General features: G+C 37.1%; 1 protein-coding gene across 4 annotated transcripts in view; it reads left to right on the forward strand.

Annotated features, from left to right (window-relative positions):
* Positions 1-19,482, forward strand: part of LOC136158241 (cytochrome P450 2C19-like) — a 36,993-nt gene that overhangs the window by 16,921 nt on the left and 590 nt on the right. For 3 of the 4 annotated variants that reach the window (XM_065920025.1, XM_065920022.1, XM_065920024.1), the window contains 5 exons: positions 1,756-1,916; positions 3,091-3,267; positions 10,906-11,047; positions 16,098-16,285; positions 19,009-19,150. In XM_065920025.1, the coding sequence (XP_065776097.1) occupies positions 1,756-1,916; positions 3,091-3,267; positions 10,906-11,047; positions 16,098-16,285; positions 19,009-19,150 (810 nt within the window). The remainder of the gene's footprint in view (positions 1-1,755; positions 1,917-3,090; positions 3,268-10,905; positions 11,048-16,097; positions 16,286-19,008; positions 19,151-19,482) is intronic. The other variant, XM_065920023.1, reaches the window with a different exon arrangement.

Genomic DNA, 19,482 nt, shown 5'->3' on the forward strand with positions numbered 1-19,482 from the left:
AATTTTCCACAGTTTGTTGTGGTCCACACAGTTAAAGACTTTAGTGTAGTCAATGAGGCAAAATTAGATGTTTTTCTGGAAGTCCGTTGCTTTTCTATAATACAACAGATGTTGGCAGTTTGATCTCTCGTTTCTCTGCCTTTTCTAAATCCAGCAGGTACATCTAGATGTTCTCAGTTCACATACTATAAGCAATATCATGTGATAGTTATCTTTTCTGGCTTACTTCACTCAATATAATAATTTAATATTGCTGAAAATGGCATTATTTCTTTATTTTAATGACTGAGTAATATTTACTGGGGGTTTTCTGGTGACATTAGTGGTAAAGAATCTGCCAGCCAATGCAGGAGATGTGGGTTCAATTCTTGGATTAGAAAGATCTCCTTGAGAAGCAAATGGAAACCCACCCCAGTATTCCTGCCCGGAAAATCCCATGGACAGAGGGGCCTGGCAGACTATAGTCCCAGGGTCACAAAGAATCAGACATGACTTAGAGACTAGACAACACAACAATATTCATTACGTGTGTGTGTGTGTGTGTGTTTCACACCTTTGGCATCCAGGCTTCTGCCGATGGACATTTAGGTTGTTTCCGTGTCTTGTGCCAAGTCACTTCAGTCGTGTCTGACCTTTTGTGACCTCACGGACCGTAGCCCACCCGACTCCTCTTTCCATGGGATTCTCCAGTGGGTTGCCGTTGCCTTCTCTAGTTTCCTTGTCTTGGCTATTATAAATAGTGCTGGCATGAAATCAGGATGCATGTATCTTTTTGAATTAGAGTTTTTATCTTTTCTGAATATACGCCCAAGAGTGGGATTGCTGAATCATATGGTAGCTCTATTTTTAGTGTTTTAAGGAGCCTCCATACCGTTCTCTATAGTGGTTCCATCAATTTATATTCCCACCAACAGTATAGGAGTGTTTCCTTTTCTCCAAATCCTCTCTAATATTAATTCTAAATGTATTAATTTTAATGGCCATGGTAAGTGAGGGACATTAATTCTTAAAAAAGAAGAAATTTTAAACATGAAAACAAAATTAAGGGAATTCCACTCATCAAGTTACTTTTTTTGTTTCACTTATCTAGGGATTTATGTTTGAAATTAAAATGCTACATTTTATTAATATAAATTAGACAAAATATAATTAGACAAAAATCCAATTTATAATAATTGGTTAATTGTTCACTTGTATCTTAGTTTTTCTTCTCATATAGCATGGATACTTTGTGTTTTATTACATTTATTCTTTCAAATGCATGACTTCAACTACAGTCTCTCTCTCTCACTTTAGCTTTTCCTCCCTGATTCTGCACATGAGTTTTTCAACTATTCATTTTGAGTTCCCTAACAATTTTCTTTCTTTCTGTCAGTGTTTAATTTGCAGACAGATGATATTGAACATTGATAACTTTCGTTATCAAATCATACAAAATGGCCTCTTTAGATGTTCTTATCATTTTCCCTTCGAGTTAACAGGCACCTTGAGTGAAAAGGGTACAAATAAAGGTGGGAGGATTGAATTGAATATTTGTAAAAGTCTGTTATTTAACTAGCTGTGCTGAAATATCCTCCTCAGGTTAAGGTAAAGTGATGTGTTGATTTTATGCATGCTGAATATTTATTTTTAAAGGAATTCATTGGTGAGATATCACTTCAGAGTTTCTAAAATTACCTTTACCTGTTATCTCAAACACCAAGTGTCTCTTGTGTGTGTTTTAATGGTGTGTTTAAATTGTTTGTTATTCTCTAGGGTTGCCCTGTGATCCCACTTTCATCCTGGTCTGTGCTCCCTGCAATGTGATCTGCTCCATTATTTTCCGGAATCGTTTTGATTATAAAGATCAGATTTTTCTAGATCTAATGGAAAGACTGAATGAAAACGTCAGGATTCTGGGCTCTCCATGGCTGCAGGTGAGGCCAAAGTCCTTTCTTCTCAAGAAATCATTTTGGCTCTTTTCTCCATGAGATCCAGATCTCTCTGGGCACCAAGCTGTGAGAGGTGAATGTGTGAACAGCACAGTCCTGCCCAGAGCTTAGCATCATGGCGTACTCATCTGGGGATGACTGCAGAGCCCTTAATGATAGATAGGAAAATACGTGCCCAGAATACAGAACTACAGTTCAGTCGCATTGACCCTGTTCAGTGGTTTTTCCACCAAGATCCAAAGACCAATTTCTGTAAACTACTTTGGTAACTTCCCCAAAGCATGACCACAGCAGTAGAAGTACTTCCAGGTCCTACTGGAAAGGCTTCTATTGCCCACAAGTCTTGTTCCCCAATTTCTACTCATGGATTCTTCAGCATGTTAGCTGACAGAAATATCTATTTGGGAAGAAAGAGACTATTTCCTTCAAGGGGCTCCCAGGGGACACTGAATATGATAGGAGAGTTTGATGCTTCAGTTGGTATCTTAACTAACAAAATAATTGCTTTGAGGATGACAAAATGATTATTTTTTAGTGTAGGAACCACAAACCAACATCACTGGTGTACCCTGTACTGAGCTAAATGTTCTGTCCTCTGCCTGAAAGACAATGGTGTGACCTTACAGAGGTCACTTAATTGCTGTGGTTCCCAGTTACTTTATCCGTAAAATGTTGAGTTGTGTTTCATGGTGTCTTTAGGACCCTTTTAGTCCTAAAATAGGGAATTTATGATTGAGGCCACTAAACAGAAATAGAAATATCAGGGATCAGCTTGTTTTCTATATCAGATTACCTAAACTCCCATAATCTGATATCATCTATAAAAGGTGAATCATTGTGTTTCATGCTATCTCTTATTACATAATTATGAGGAGAATTGACGCAGAAAATGAAAGAATTGATACAAAGATGCCTTTATACTGTAAACATGATGTATGAGTATAGGAGATGAATACCATCTTTGATCCCTGGTCATAATGTTCTCCCTGAAATACATCTGTTAGCATAGAAAACTATGCATTTGTGAAGTTAAAAAGTCCTATCTATACAGTGACTGAATTATTTTAATATTTATAATTCATTTTCTAACCAGGGCTTGGCATATAATATTTAAATATTCATTAAGTGTTTTCTTTTAATGAACAATTTTTTTTTCTAGCTCTGCAGTTTTTTCCCTGCTCTCATTGATTATATTCCAGGAAAACATAAAAAATTCTTTGAAAATTTTGCTTGTTTGAAAAGTTATGTTTTGGAGAAAACAAGGGAACACCAAGCCTCTCTGGACATTAACAACCCTCAGGACTTTATTGATTGTTTCCTGATCAGGATGGAACAGGTAAAATGTTAATGACAGCTCAATTATTTGATTGCTTGTGCATTTTTAGGGCTGTTGAATTTACCAGTGATGTTTCAGTGGTTTGGCCAGCAATGTTGACAAACATTTTAAGTACATAATGTATGTCCAAATGTATGGTATGCATTATGGAAGATATAATGTTTAATTGTTAAATTAGTTGAATATGTTGATTCTACTCTTTACCTACTAGTAATCTTCCTACAGAGAAGTACAGAATGACCCCTCAGATGAAAGGGAAACAATTAGAAACAAGTTAGAAAATGCAAAATATCATGGAGTATTATGGAGTTGAACATGATCATTGCACACACTGTATTAAGAAATGGAAAAGAATGGCTTAATCTAGCTGGGCTTCCTGCATACCAAGTGTTTGGAAATAAATCTGAATATATTTGCAGTGAAGGACAGGGAAAGGAATTTTAGATGGTGAATACTGTATATATTATATATAGTATACATAGGCCTGTGACTTTGAGTGTGAAGTAAAAATGAATTGGTATGAATGAAATGAAATGGAATGGAATGGAATGGAATGAAATGGAATGAAATGAATGGAATGAAATGATATGGAGCTGGAATTATATGTCTGTGGGCATGAATTCTATACCATGTGTTGAAAAGACACCCCTTTTCCCTCTTGTCCCCCTTGTCAAAAATCAGTGCACTCAAAATTTAACCCTTTATTTGTGTAAGTAAGTAAGTGTTAGTCACTCAGTCGTGCCTGACTCTTTGCAACCCTGTAGACTGCAACCCACCAGGCTCCTCTGTCCATGAGATTTTCTAGTCAAGGATGCTGGAATGGGTTGCCATTTCCTTCTCCAGAGGATCTTCCCAACTAGGGATTGAACCCGGGTCTCCTGCACTGCAGGCAGATTCTTTACTGACTGAGCTGCAAGGGAAGCCCTAGATTATTTGTGTAATTTGATATCTATTCCATTAATCTAAATGTCAGTCCTTATACTAGTAGCATATCATCTGGTCATCTTAATTATTAGTTTTGTATTTAGTTTTGAAGTTGAGAACTGTGAGTCCTCTAATTTTGTTGTTAATTTTTAAAAGTGTTTTGGCTATTCTGAATGCTTTGAATTTTCAGGTTAATTATAGGATAAACTAGTCAATTTATGCAAGGAAATTTGTGATTTTTATAGGGATTGCAGGAAATCTGTTGATCAATCTATGGAGTAACATCATTTTAAAATATAGGTAAAATTCATATAACATGCAATTCACTGTTTTAAAGTATATGATTTAGTTGTATATACTTGCATTCATAATGTTGTGTGATCACTAGTTCTCTTATTTCAAAACTTTCCTATTGCTCTCCAGAAACATACCATATCCACTAAATGATCACTCTCCATTCCTTCCACCCCATCATGTGTTAACCTGTTTTCTGCATTATGTCTATGGATTTGCTTGTTATGAATATAGTATGAGACTACTCAGGTGGTGCTAGGGGTAAAGAACCCTCCTGACAGTGCAGGAGACATAAGAAATGTGAGTTCAATCCCTGGGTTGGAAATATCCCTTGGAGGAGGGTATGGCAACCCACTCCAGTATTCTTGCCTGGAGAATCCCATGGATAGTGGAGCTTAGCAGGCTACAGTCCATGGAGTCACAAAGAGTCTGACACGACTGAAGCGACTTAGCATGCGTGCATGAATATAGCATATAAAAGAACTTATAGCATTGCCCCTTTTGTTTTTGGCTTCATCTAGTATAATGTTTTGGATTCTTGTCTAAGTTATTGTGTATATCAGTATTTGTTACTCTCTTGTGTGGCTGCATGATATTACATTTTAATATACGTACCATGACTTTTTATACATTCATGTATTTGTGGACATTGATGTTGTTTCCCTTTGGATTTGAATGAACACTGTTGCCACAAATACTTGTGTACAAATTTCTTCATGGACATATTTTCATTTATGTTGAGTATATTCCTAGGAGTCAATCTGTGAAGCCTATGATAATTTTAAGCCTGACATTTTGAGAAATAGCCAGACTTTCCCATGGTGACTGAAGCATTTATATTCCTACCAGCAATGTAAAGCATTCCTGTTTTCCCATGTAATTACCATTATTTATTTTCTAGTTTCTTGTAGTTATTAAAGCTAGTCTGGTTAATGTGAAGTGATCTCTCTTTGTGGCTTTAGTTTGCATTTCCTTAACGAACAATGATCTAGAATATATTTCATGTGTCATTACCCATTTTCATTTCTTCTTTGAAGAAATATTGTTATTCAAGTCCTTTACCCCTTTAAAATTAGGTTCCTTGTCTTTGTTGTTGAGCATTGATATTTTGGCGTTATAAAAATAAAGTAAAAATTGATAGTTTTGGTATTATATCCTCACATATATGTGTGCATGCATGCTCAGTCACTCAGTTGTTTCCGACTCTTGCAGCTCCATGGACTGGAGTTGGCAGCCCACCAGGCTTCTCTATCCATGGGATTTTCCAGGCAAGAATACTGGAGTGGGTTGCCATGCCATCCTCCAGGGACTCTTCCCAACCCAGGGATTGAACCCAGGTCTCTAGCATTGCAGGTGGATTCTTTACCATCTGGGCCATCAGGGAAGTGCAAATTATTAGAGAAATACAAATATAAACTACAATGAGGTGTCACTTCACACTGGTCAGAGTGGCTGTCATCAGAAAGTCTACAAATATGGCTCAATGGTAAAGAATCTGCCTGCCAATGCAGAAGCCGCAGGAGATGTAGGGTTTGATCCCAGGTCAGGAAGATTCCCTGGAGAAGGAAGTGGCAACTGACTCCAGTATTCATGCTGGGATAATGCCATGGACAGAGGAATCTGTCAGGCTGTAGTCCATGGGGTCACAAAGAGTTGGACATGAATGAGTGACGAGGTATGCATGCAGTAAATGGTAGAGAGGATGCAGAGTAAAGGGAACCCTCCTACACTATTGATGTGAATGTAAATTGGTGCTGCCATTATGGGGAACAGTATGAAGGTTTCTCTAAAAACTATTAATAGAGTTCTCATATGATCAGCAATCCCACTCCTAGGTATACATCCAGAGAACACTGTAATTTGAAAAGTTATGCACCCCAGTGTTCATAGTAGCACTGTTTACAGTAGCCAAGACATGAAAGCAACCTAAGTATTCATCAACAGATGAATGGATAAATAGGATGTGATATATATATATTCAATGGAATATTACTCAGCCATTAAAAATGAATTAAGTAATGCCATTTGAGGATGGGCCTAGAGATTATCATACTAAGTGAAGCAAGACAGAGAAAGACAAATATTATATGATATCACTTATATGTGGAATCTAAATATATATATATATAAGTTAACTTATTTATAAAACAGAAACAGACTCAGACATAGTAAACAAACTTATTTGGTTAGGTAATAAAGGGAAGGGGGTGATGAAATGGGAGTATGGGAATAATAGATACTCAGCTACTATATATAGAATAGATAATTACTGTAAAACAAAAGGGACTATATTCAATATCTTGTAAAATCCTATAATGGAAAAGAATCTGAAAAAGTGTATATCCTCTGCTGTATACCTAAAACTAGCACAGTTTTAAAAATCAACTATACTTCATTTAATTATTTTTTCCTTTTGCCCTTCCTCTGCTGGAAAGATGAGTGGATTTTTTTCCAGTTGCACTGTCAGAATTTGCTCAAGCTCCTAGAATAAATTTCAAAAATTATGGTAGCTCCTGGATGACTCAGTCATCCTGTGGAGTCATCCTTTTCTCAGTGTTTTCCACACTAAGCTTCTAGCAATTTTTCAAGTATGATTCAGATTTTTCCTACCCTAGCACTGAATTTCATTGTGATTTCTGTTCGTGAGCTCTTCTTTGGTAAGTCTGACTCCCTTTCAACCTCTCCAATTTACGGGGCAGTGGTTTTCCTTTTGTGCTCAACTCTTTTAGGAGTCTTAAAAGAATTGCTGGTTTTAGTCTGTTCAGGTTTTCACTTGTTATTAGGAATGGAGTTGAAACTTCCAGTGTCTTTACATGTGGAGCTATCAGATTTATTTTTCTACATTTATGCATTTGTAAATTTTCATTCTGTTTTTTATTTCTAGCCTCATTTTATTGTGGTCAGAAAAGATAGTTTGTATCATTTTTATTTTTTTCAATTTGTCAAGAATTGTTTATGACTTCACATATAGTTTACTGTGGAAAAAGTTATATGTACACTGGAGAAGACTGCATTCTTCTGTTGTTGAGTAGAGAATTCTTTATATGTTTGTGAGAAAAATTGACTCTAGGGTTGTTCAAGTCTTATGTATTTACTCATTGATCTTTTGCCTAGGTGTACTATACAGTATTGAAAGCTGAGTTTTGAAATCTTCCACTGTTATTGTAGAACTCTCCATTTATCCTTTCACTTCTATAAATGTTTGCTTCATATATTTTGGGGGCTCTGTTGCTTGATGAATATGTGTTTTTAATTATATGACTTGATGAATTCACCTTTCTTCAGTTCAGTTCAGTTCAGTCACTCAGTCATGTCCCACTCTTTGTGACCCCATGAATCGCAGCATGCCAGGCCTCCCTGTCCATCACCAGCTCCCGGAGTTTACTCAAACTCACACCCATCGAGTCGGTGATGCATTCTAGCCATCTCATCCTCTGTCGTCCCCTTCTCCTCCTGCCTCCAGTCCCTCCCAGCATCAGGGTCTTTTACAATGAGTCAACTCTTCACATGAAGTGGCCAAAATACTGGAGTTTCAGCTTCAGCATCAGTCCCTCCAATGAACACCCACGACTGATCTCCTTTAGGAGGGATTGCTTGGATCTCCTTGCAGTCCAAGGGACTCTCAAGAGTCTTCTCTAACACCACAGTTCAAAAGCATCAATTTTTCGGCTCTCAGCTTTCTTCACAGTCCAACTCTCACATCCATACATGACCACTGGAAAAACCAGAGCCTTGACCAGACGGACCTTTGTTGGCAAAGTAATGTCTCTGCTTTTTAATATACTATCTAGGTTGGTCATAACTTTCCTTCCAAGGAGTAAGCGTCTTTTATTTTCATGGCTGCAGTCACTATCTGCAGTGATTTTGGAGCCCCAAAAAATAAAATCTGACACTGTTTCCACTGTCCCCATCTATTTCCCATGAGGTGATGGGACCAGATGCCATGATCTTAGTTTTCTGAATGTTAAACTTTATTTTCACCTTTCTTCATCCAGTATAAAACATCCCATTCTTATTTGGTCCCTTTAAACTATTTTTGATAAAAATTTTTTCTAACATTATTTTAGCCAGTCTTGCTTTATTTGGCTACTCATAATTTGCAAAATCTCCTTCCTTCTTTCTCATTCAATGTATTTGTGTTTTGGCATCTCAAATGTACAACATCTTGTACCACATAAAAGGTTTTTTGTTGAGAATAGTTGACATATAACATATTAGTTATAGATTATAGTGCCACATAGTGATTCAACATATGCATACATTAAAAATGATGGCTACAATGTATGTAATTAACATTTATTGTCACACATAGTTATAGATTTTTTCTTGTAAATCTTAGAATTTGCTTTCTTAGCAATTCAATAGGGAATATGTCATTAACTATAGTCATCATGCTGTATATTACATCACCTGGACTTATTTATTTTATAACTGGACTATTTGCATCTTTGATTCCCTTCATTCATTTTTATCTCTCCTCCCAACTCTTGCAGCCACCAATATATCCTATTTATAAGATTAAGTTTTTAAAATATTTCACATATAAATTTGATCATATGGTAATTTGTCTTTGTGTGTCTCATTTATTTCACTTAGCATAACTTCAAGGCCCATCCATGTTGTCACAGACATCAGGATTTCCTTTTTTTATGGCTAAATTATATTCTATACTAGTATAGATATATTATGATTATGTAGTGGAATATTTAGATGCACAGTTTAAAATCTTATTCCTTCAATATCTGTCTTACACCATGAGTTTCAATTGATTAAAGTAATTACTCATGTTGAAAAATTTATTTCTGCCCTATAATTTTTTGCTCTAATGTATTTTATAATTTTTGTTTCTTAGTTCCTTAAATATGGCTTATTTTTGTTTGATCTTTTTCCAATGTAGCTTTTTTTATTTCCTTCCAAATTTTTTGTGTGTTTTAAAATTAATTTCTTAGTACTTATAAAAGGGATTTCTGTTAACATGCTAAATTCATAACAATTCAGTATGAACTGATTCCTCAATAGCTTCAAATCATGTACATTAACTCCGCTCCCATCCAGCTTCATCCCCCTTTATTTCATTGGTGTCACAAAATCACATCTTTATATTTTGTGCCTAGAATCATAAAGGAGAATCATATAATGATTGTTTCATGATTTTTTTCTTTTAAATAATATGGGAAATGACATGAGGCTTTTATACTAGAATACAGTAGCTTTTGCTTTTCCATTTACCTACATAGTTATTTTTAACAAGGAACTTTTTTTGTCAATCTGGCTTTGAATTATCATCTTGTCCTTTGGTTTTGTTAACTGGAACCCCTTAGCTTTTAATTTGGGGATGTCTTATGTCTCCTAATTTATGGAGGGATGGTTTTCCCAAATACAAAATTCTTGGTTGACGTATTTACACTTAAGATTTTAAATATATCTTTCCATTGATACTTGGCCTCTACAGTGTCTGTGAAAAAAATGAGTGGTTATCCTAATGATGATCCTTTGTGTATGACGAGTTACTATTCTCTTGATGCTTTGAACATTCTCTCTTTTGCTTTGGCTTTTGACAGTCTGATTAAAATATGAAACAGATCACCAGCCCAGGTTGGATGCATGAGACAAGTGCTTGCGGCTGGTGCACTAGGAAGACCCAGAGGGATCGGGTGGAGTGGGAGGTGGGAGGGGGGATCAGGATGGGGAATACATGTAAATCCATGGCTGATTCATGTCAATGTATGACAAAAACCACTACAATATTGTAAAGTATTTAGCCTCCAACTAATAAAAATAAATGGAAAAAAAAATATGCCTTACAGTGAGTCTGTTTGGTTTCATTCCTCTTGGAGTTTGTTTAGCTTTTTGGATTTCTAGATTCATGTGCTTCATAAAATGTTGGAAGTTTTCAGTCATTCTTATTCAAATACTTATTTTCTATTCCTTCCCTAAGTCTTTTCTGGGATCTCATAAAATGGATGTTAGTACAATTGATTGAGTGCCATGGTCCTTAGATTCTATTCATTTTTCTTTATTCCTTTTTCTTTCTGATAATCACACTGGAAATTTTTATTCTGCTTCATGTTTGCTGTTTCTTTCTTGGATTTCCCATAGTCTACTGTTCAAACTTTCTGGTAAGTTTAAAAATGTTCAGGTAGTGTGATTTTTAGCTTCAAAATTCTTGATTTATTTCTATAGTACCTTTCTTGTTATTCTATACTTGTTTGTACACTTTCCAGATTTTCTTTAGTTCTTGATGATTTTCATTAGCTATTTAAGCATATTAAAGACATGTATCTTAAAGTTTTTGTTTAGTAAGTCCATATCTGGAATTCCTCAGGAATGATTTGTGTCAACTTATTTTTTTTGCTAACTCTGGTCCATAATTCCTCCTTTTTTGTATGGTTTGTAACTTTTAAATTAAACTATTTCTAGGAAAAGTACAATCAAGAACTGGAGTATACGATTGAAAACTTGGCAATCACTGTATTGGATTTGTTTGCAGCTGGGACAGAGACGACGAGCACCACACTGAGATATGGGCTCCTCCTGCTGCTGAAACACCCTGAGGTCACAGGTATGATAACATGGTGGGCGGGGTGACTGCAGAAGAGATGAGAGAAAGATGCTTGAATGTACTCTACCTTGTTTCTCTTAGAGAATTACTTAAATCTCTGACTGAGCAGGTTAATTTTTTCCCCCAGATTTAATAAAGGGATAGTAATGTGATGTCTTTACATAATATGTGAAGATATTAAGCACCTGACTTTCATAGGAGGTCATGTGTAGCAAGCACGGCCAGCAAAAATTGGCCTTGAGCTGCATATTGGTTTTGATTTTGGAAAGACCACTCTGATGTCCCTACATGCTGAAAATGCAGCATTCTAAAACCATAGTCCAAGGACTTCCCCGGTGGTCTAGTAGTTATAACTCAACCTCCAATGCAGGGAGTATTGATTCAAACCCAGGTGAGGAAACTAAGGTCCCACATGCTGTGGACAGAGCTGCCAAAAATCAAAAAAAGAAAAAAAGAAAGAAAGAAACCAGGGTTGGGAAACTGGAAGCTCTCCTTATTAAAGAGATTGGAAATCAGAAATTTAGTGAGGTCACTTGATGCAATTTCAACAACCTAAGAAGCCCTCTAAAGAGTTAGATTGATAATAAATTAGCTTAAGATGTATATGTAAAGAAATTATATTAATCCATAAGTTTTTTTTTTTTTTTTTATTAGTTGGAGGCCAATTACTTCACAACATTTCAGTGGGTTTTGTCATACATTAACATGAATCAGCCATAGAGTTATACGTATTCCCCATCCCGATCCCCCCTCCCACCCCCCCCTCCACCCGACTCCTCTGGGTCCTCCCAGTGCACCAGGCCCGAGCACTCGTCTCATGCATCTCACCCGGGCTAGTGATCTGTTTCACCATAGATAATATACATGCTGTTCTTTTGAAACATCCCACCCTCACCTTCTAATCCATAAGTTTTTTTCCAGAAAAATAGTTGTTGCCAAAATACACATTTTAAGGGGTCAAGAATTTTATCTTTCAAAAAGAACTTCGACTCTTTGTGACCCCATGAATCGCAGCATGCCAGGCCTCCCTGTCCATCACCAACTCCCAGAGTTTACTCAAACTCATGTCCATCGAGTCGGTGATGCCATCCAGCCATCTCGTCCTCTGTCATCCCCTTCTCTTCCTGCCCACAATCCCTCCCACCATCAGGGTCTTTTCCAATGAGTTGACTCTTCGCGAGAGGTGGCCAAAGTATCAGAATTTCAGCTTCAGCATCAGTCCTTCCAATGAACACCAGGACTGATCTCCTTTAGGATGAACTGGTTGGATCTCCTTGCAGTCCAAGGGACTCTCAAGAGTCTTCTCCTACACAACAGTTCAAAAGCATCAATTTTTTTGTTAGAAATTAACTTAAAAAATTAATTAAAAAAATTTACAATATTGTATTGGTTTTGCCAATGTTGACAAGAATCTGCCATGGGTGTACATGTGTTCCCCATCCCAAAGGCCCCTCCCACCTCCCTCCGCTTCCCATCCCTCTGGGTCTTCCCAGCGCACCAGCCCCGAGCACCCTGTATCATGCATCGAACCTGGACTGGTGATTTGTTTCACATATGATAATTTACATGTTTCAATGCCATTCTCCCATATCATCCCGCCCTTGCCCTCTCCCACAGAGCCCCAAAGTCTGTTCTGAACATCTGTGTCTCTTTTGCTGTCTTGCATACAGGGTTGTTGTCACTATCTTTCTAAATTGTATATATATGTGTTAGTATACTATATTGGTGTTTTTCTTTCTGGCTTACTTCACTCTGTATAATGGGCTCCAGTTTCATCCACCTCATTAGACCTGATTCAAATGTATTCTTTTTAATGACTGAGTAATATTCCATTGTGTATATGTACCACAGCTTTCTTATCCATTCGTCTGCTAATGGACATCTAGGTTGCTTCCATGTCCTGGCTATTATAAACAGTGCTGCGATGAACATTAGGGTACACATGTCTCTTTCAATTCTGGTTTCTTCAGTGTGTATGCCCAGCAGTGGGATTGCTGGGTCGTATGGCAGTTCTGGTTCCAGTTTTTAAAGGAATCTCCACACTGTTCTCCATAGTGGCTGTACTAGTTTGCATTCCCACCAACAGTGTAAGAGAGTTCCCTTTTCTCCACACCCTCTCCAGCATTTATTGCTTGTAGACTCTGATAGCAGCCATTCTGACAGGCATGACAGGGTACCTCATTGTGGTTTTGATTTGCATTTCTCTGGTAATGAGTGATGTTGAGCATCTTTTCATGTGTTTGTTAGCCATCTGTATGTCTTCTTTGAAGAAATGTCTGTTTAGTTCTTTGGCCCACGTTTTGATTGGGTCATTTATTTTTCTGGAATTGAGCTGCAGGAGTTGGTTGTGTATTTTTTAGATTAATTCTTTGTCTGTAGAAATTAACATTTCTAACAGAAATAGCTTCATTTGCTATTATTTTCTCCCATTCTGAAGGTTGTCTTTTCACCTTGCTTATAGTTTCCTTTGTTGTGCAGAAGCTTTAATTAGGTCCCATTTGTTTATTTTCATTTTCATTTCCTATACACTGAGAGGTGGGTCATAGGGGATCCTGCTGTGGTTTATGTCAGAGAGTGTTTTGTTTATGTTTTCTCTAGGAGCTTAATAGTTTCTGGTCTTATGTTTAATCCATTTTGAGCTTATTTTTGTGTATGGTGTTAAAAAGTGTTCTAGTTTCATTCTTTTACAAGTGGTTGACCAGGTTTCCCAGCACCACTTGTTAAAGAGATTGTCTTTTCTCCATTGTATATTCTTGCCTCCTTTGTCAAAGATAAGGTGTCCATAGGTGCATAGAAACTAACTTTTAAAGGCTATGGTTATGTTTAGAAGCTCATATTTTCTTGTTTGTCAGAATACCACTGAAATGATTATAACCTATATCCTATGAGAATTAGCCTTTCTAAGTTGGAGTCAGGAAGCAGCCAACAAATATTCAACAAATTTTTGAATCATAGAGAGCATATTGAGGGTTGACAATGAAGTCAGTAGAGAGGATGAAGTTATAGCCTAAATGTCAAAAAAGGAATGTCATAATTTTGTGGTTGTTGTTCAGTCACTAAGTCATATTCAACTCTTAGTGACCCCGTGGACTTCAGCATTCCAGACCATCCTGTCTTTCCCTATCTCCCAGAGTTTGCTTAAATTCATATCCATTGAGTCGACGATGCTATCTAATCACTGTCATAAAGTGATGGGACCAGATGCCATGATCTTAGTTTTTTGAATGTTGAGTTTTAAGCCAGCATTTCACTCTCCTCTTTCACCCTCATCAAAAGGCTCTTCAGTTCCTCTTCACTTTCTGCTGTTAGAGTGGTGGCATCAAACAAGGAGAAGTCATTTATGTTCTTACAGTCCTTAAGGTTATGTTTGGAAGTACCTAGTTTCAAAAAAGGTAGAGGAAGACATAGGCTGATAAAGGAAACTCTGCCAACCACAAGTCTTGATAGCTCCTTTCAAGTAACTCTGTTTCTCCAATAGGATGAAAGGTTTACTATCTAGAGAAAGGGAATCTAAGAGGCCCTACTTAGGACACTGGGCAGAGACAGGGGAAAAGAGTAAGGTCACAGCTTAGAGGAAATTTTAAGGAAGAATCCACTTCTTGAATTCAGAGATTCTTAGCTCCTTTCCCATCCTGCTTCCTGAAATTCAGCAGCCAGAGGAAAACTCCAGTGAGTGAGCACTCTGGAGAAAAGACTTCCAAGTTTTGCCCTGTAGACAGAAAAATCTCTCAACATGTCTCACAGAGTGAATGAAATAAGAACATCCACCCCAATACACAGGGTCATGATATTTCAGCATACCTGGATAAAAGAGAAAAAAATCACAAAAACATTCAGAGAGATGTAGCAGGTTCTAGATAAGAGTTTACAACCACATCATAATTCAAGAGCAACTATCAAACTGAGTATTAATTTTTAAAAGGGTATTTTCAGACTTGTATGTTTAACAAATTTTTACCCACTCTTTCCCCTTTCTCATCCAAATGCCTGAAGTCATGTCAGAGGAAGTCATGGGCTCCAGGGTTTGGAAACCTCATGAAGTAGAGTGAAATTATCAGTGTTGTTGGAGACAGCAGGCCTGGAAAATATCCATTTCTAAATGGGTTAGATGAATAAAGCAGATGGGGAGATACCAAGAACAAAAGAGAGGTGATGGACTCCCTGTGGCTTCTGAATAATAGGGTTATTATGATTAGGAATTTGAACATCTAACTAAGCATTTGGAAATAATCCTGAATCAGGGTACAGAATTTTATGAATTGAACTAAAGAGATGTGCTTAAGTCCAAGGAAGTACCAAATATGAAGCATGATCATAATTGTCTTACCAGAGAGCATTGTAGAATGATGATACAATGAATATTCTAACCATCAAAATTTGTGGTGTAAATATATTGGGGAAATAGATTAAGGGGATGTGTATGTGTGTGTGGTGTGTGTGTGATTTTGTATGAGGAAGGATGGAGATGTAAATTCTCAACTCTCATACCAAGATTTCATATTGTTTAAGAATCTGTGAGTGAGAAATAAAAATAGTCATTATTTCCAATAGGACACGAATTTCAGAAGAAACTGCTAGAATGCTGAAGGTGGTGGCATTTGACAGCTGGAGAATGACCTGAGTATCATTGCAAATTGCACACGCATAATACACAAATACACAAAACACACATATTATAATTTAACTTTTCAACCCATATTATTCTGGTATAAAATTAATGTTTGAGTCTTGTTTCTTTCTTCAAGGACTATAATTTCTTGACTTTATATTTTGTTTATATTTGAAACATTTCATCATTTCTCTTTGTTTTATCATGTATGCTAATATAGAAGGATGTATAGACGTATCTTAAGCCAGGCTTGTAAGAGAATTTTATGTGTCTGTATTATGGCCATTATCTCGCTCAGTTTAGTTCCATTTCTGGTCATATAGTTAATGTGTATAATGATACTGGGACACCATCATAGTGTCTCATGTATCCCTGAATTGGTATGGAACGTGGTGTGAATTTTCCTCTTTCTCCATCAATTTACCTTACCTTCCTTATCAGCTAAGGTCCAGGAAGAGATTGACCGTGTCATTGGCAGACACCGGATCCCCTGCATGCAGGACAGAAGCCACATGCCCTACACGGATGCTGTGGTCCACGAGATGCAGAGATACATTGACCTGGCCCCCACCAACCTGCCCCATGCTGTGACCCGTGATATTACATTCAGAAACTACTTCATCCCCAAGGTAAGATTGGTTTCTCTTTTACTGACCTCATTGGTCTTGAAGTTCTCATTTACATAGTATGCATGCAACCCTCAATGAACACAAGGTGAGAGAAGTAAAAATAGTCATGTGTGTGGTGGCTTGTTGGGTTGTGTCTTGTTTCCAGTTTAGTCTGTAAAGCTTTATAACAGATTTTGACAGGTAGCAGTGCAAGACTTCCAAATTTGTTCTGTTTCTTTTATGTTGTTGGGCTAACCATAGCTGTCCACATTTCCAAATGAATATTAGCATCAATTTGTCAATTTACCAGAACATTCTGCTGGGATTTTTTTATCAGAGTGACATGCTAGATAAGTTTGGAAAGACTTAATATCATGACACATTGAATTTTTCATTTATTGGATATGATATAGTCTTTATATTTTAAAGGCTTTCTTTAATTTTTTTCAGCCAGTGATTTGCATATTTTTTTATCTTTCCAAGGTGTTTATTGTTATTGTGATAAGCATTTTAAAATGCATTTTCCATTTTTATGTGGAATATAAAAATATATAATTGATATTATCATTTTGATGACCTTATATGTAACAACCTTGCTAAATTTAAAGTCATTTTGAAAACATCTCTAGTTAATAGCAATTTCTATATACACTATCCTGCTATCTGGGCTAATATCTTCATGTCATCCTTGTTTCATTTCTGATATGAAGGGAAGTGGAAGTTAACATCTCACTATTGGGAATGATGTTTTATGTATATTTGTTAGAATTTTTTTTTTTTATCAGATTAGAGAAGTTTCCCTGTGGCTCAGTGATAAAAGAATCCACCTGCCAATGTAGGAGATGCAGGAGATACCATTTCAATCCCTGAGTCAGGAAGATCTTCTGGAGGAGGAAATGGCAACCCATTCCAGTATTCTTGTCTGGAAAAACCCATGGACAGAGGAGCCTGGCAGCTTCATGGAGCCAAAAAGAGTCGGACATGACTGAGCAGGAGCATGGACAACATATATTTGATAGACCATAACAGGATGTTTTACTTAATGCAGAATTCAAGTTAAATCATTTATAAAACAGAACAACTTCACTATATGGCAATATGTGAAAATTTCTTCCATTAATAAATGCTTATCTATCCATATCTGATATCCATTAAAAGTTCCCTACTTCAGTATGCATACTCAATAACAGTGATTATTGTATGCAGAAGAATAATAGCATGTGTACACAGGAGGTATAACTGAAACAATAATATTATTTAATGTACAGGCTATACTTAAAATTTCCTAATTTTCTTAGTATAACCTTTATAGTTTCTTTTTCCTCATAAACCAGGTGAAGGTTTATATTGTCACTTACCCCATTATTATTGGTTATGCAGTGTTGTTCACATGATAAAGTGGTACCTACCAGATGTCTCCAGGGAGCAGGTCTTTTTTTTATACTTAATACATAAAAATCTATTGCATGGTACATTAGAGCTTTGAGAGAATAGCACTTCTTAATCATTCGCCCAACAGTTTTAACTTCGCTAGTAAAACTTGTTTAAATTAATGATGCTAAGCTGAATTGGTGTAAAATGATGTTTCTAGTTTTATCATAGTTCCTGTGTCTCAAATCTAGGATTAATCTGCAATGAAAGCTACCACATATTTTTTAAAAATAATTTTATTTGTTTATTTTTGGCTGTGGCTCTGTCTTTGTTGCTACCTGTGGGCTTTTCTCTAGCTGTGGTGAGTGGGGGTTAATCCTCGTTGCAGTGCACTGGCTTCTCACTTTGCTGTGACTTCTTCTGTTGTGTAACACATGCTTTAGGGCACATGCTTTAGGGCACTAGCTGCAGTGCGTGGGCTCAACAGTTGTGGTTCCCAGGTTCTAGAGCAAAGGCTCAGTATTTGTAGTGCTTGGGCTTAGCTGCTCCACAGCATGTGGGATCTTCCCAGGGCAGGGATTGAACCTGTGTCCCTGCATTGACAGGTGGATTCTTTACCACTGAGCTACTAGGGAAGCCCTACCGTATGTTATTATGGCAACAGTAAACGGTCTTCACGGCAACGGTAAACACTAATGTTTGTTACCATGCATGCAAGCCAAGTTGCTTCAGTTGTGTCCGACTCTGTGACCCTATGGACTGTAGCTCACTAGGCTCCTCTGTCCATGGGATAACTCCAGGCAAGAATACTAGAGTGGATTGCCATACCCTCCTCCAGGGCATCTTCCAGACCCAGGGATTAAACCTGTGTCTCTTAAGTCTCCTGCGTTAGCAGGCAAGTTCTGTACCACTGAGTCACCTGGGAAGCCCCATTTGTTGCCATACTTATTATCATAGAAGATCATAATCCATTTACAAAAACACTATGAACAGATAACTCCAGACCTTTCAAGTCCAATAGAGACTTCCCATGTTCAACCATAATCCACATATAAGATGAGTGAAAATTGAAATGATAAAGAAAAGCAGCTGGTGGGGTCAGACACCACTGTCCAAATGTGATAAGCAGAATAGTTCATAAGGTCTGGAAATACCTAGTATTTCAGAGGCTGTTCACTTAGCAGTATCTTTGCCACTATTCTTAAACTTATTCTTCTTTATTGCTTGGTCTTTCTGCCTCAAAATGTCACTGTCCTTCTTTGGACTGAGGATTCTTCATTATTGATCATAAGATTGTACTAAATGATTTGCAGCAGTTCTTGCAACTCTGTGACTTTTTCATAGTTCAGTTTATCTTCATCTGTTCTTTCCAGGGCACAGATATATTAACATCACTGACTTCTGTGCTACATGATGACAAAGAATTTCCCAACCCAGATGTGTTTGACCCTGGCCACTTTCTGGATGAGAGTGGCAACTTTAGGAAGAGTGACTATTTCATGGCTTTCTCAACAGGTAATAATATTTTCCCCCCCCCTTTCAGTACTTTAGAGGACAGGATACCTTCTAAGGATCAGTTGGGAGTTACATAGTACCTACCCTGGGGCTGGTAGAAATGCTTTTTGTCCATGATGAGGGGCAGCAGCCCAATACCTATGCACTTTCCCTCCCCATGAAACATCCTCATTATTGGGCTAGATTACTGGAGCTTTGGAGAGGTGACCCAGTTCTTTCCATTTAGAAATAAAACTTGAGCTGGGAACTGAAAATATCAGAGAACTGCAACTTAGCCAAAGAGAACCTTGTGTTATAAAACTTGAAACTTCAAGGTGTGTTAGAGTTTGGTG

The sequence above is a fragment of the Muntiacus reevesi genome, chromosome 2 (assembly GCF_963930625.1).
Source record: "Muntiacus reevesi chromosome 2, mMunRee1.1, whole genome shotgun sequence".
NCBI lineage: Eukaryota > Metazoa > Chordata > Mammalia > Artiodactyla > Cervidae > Muntiacus > Muntiacus reevesi.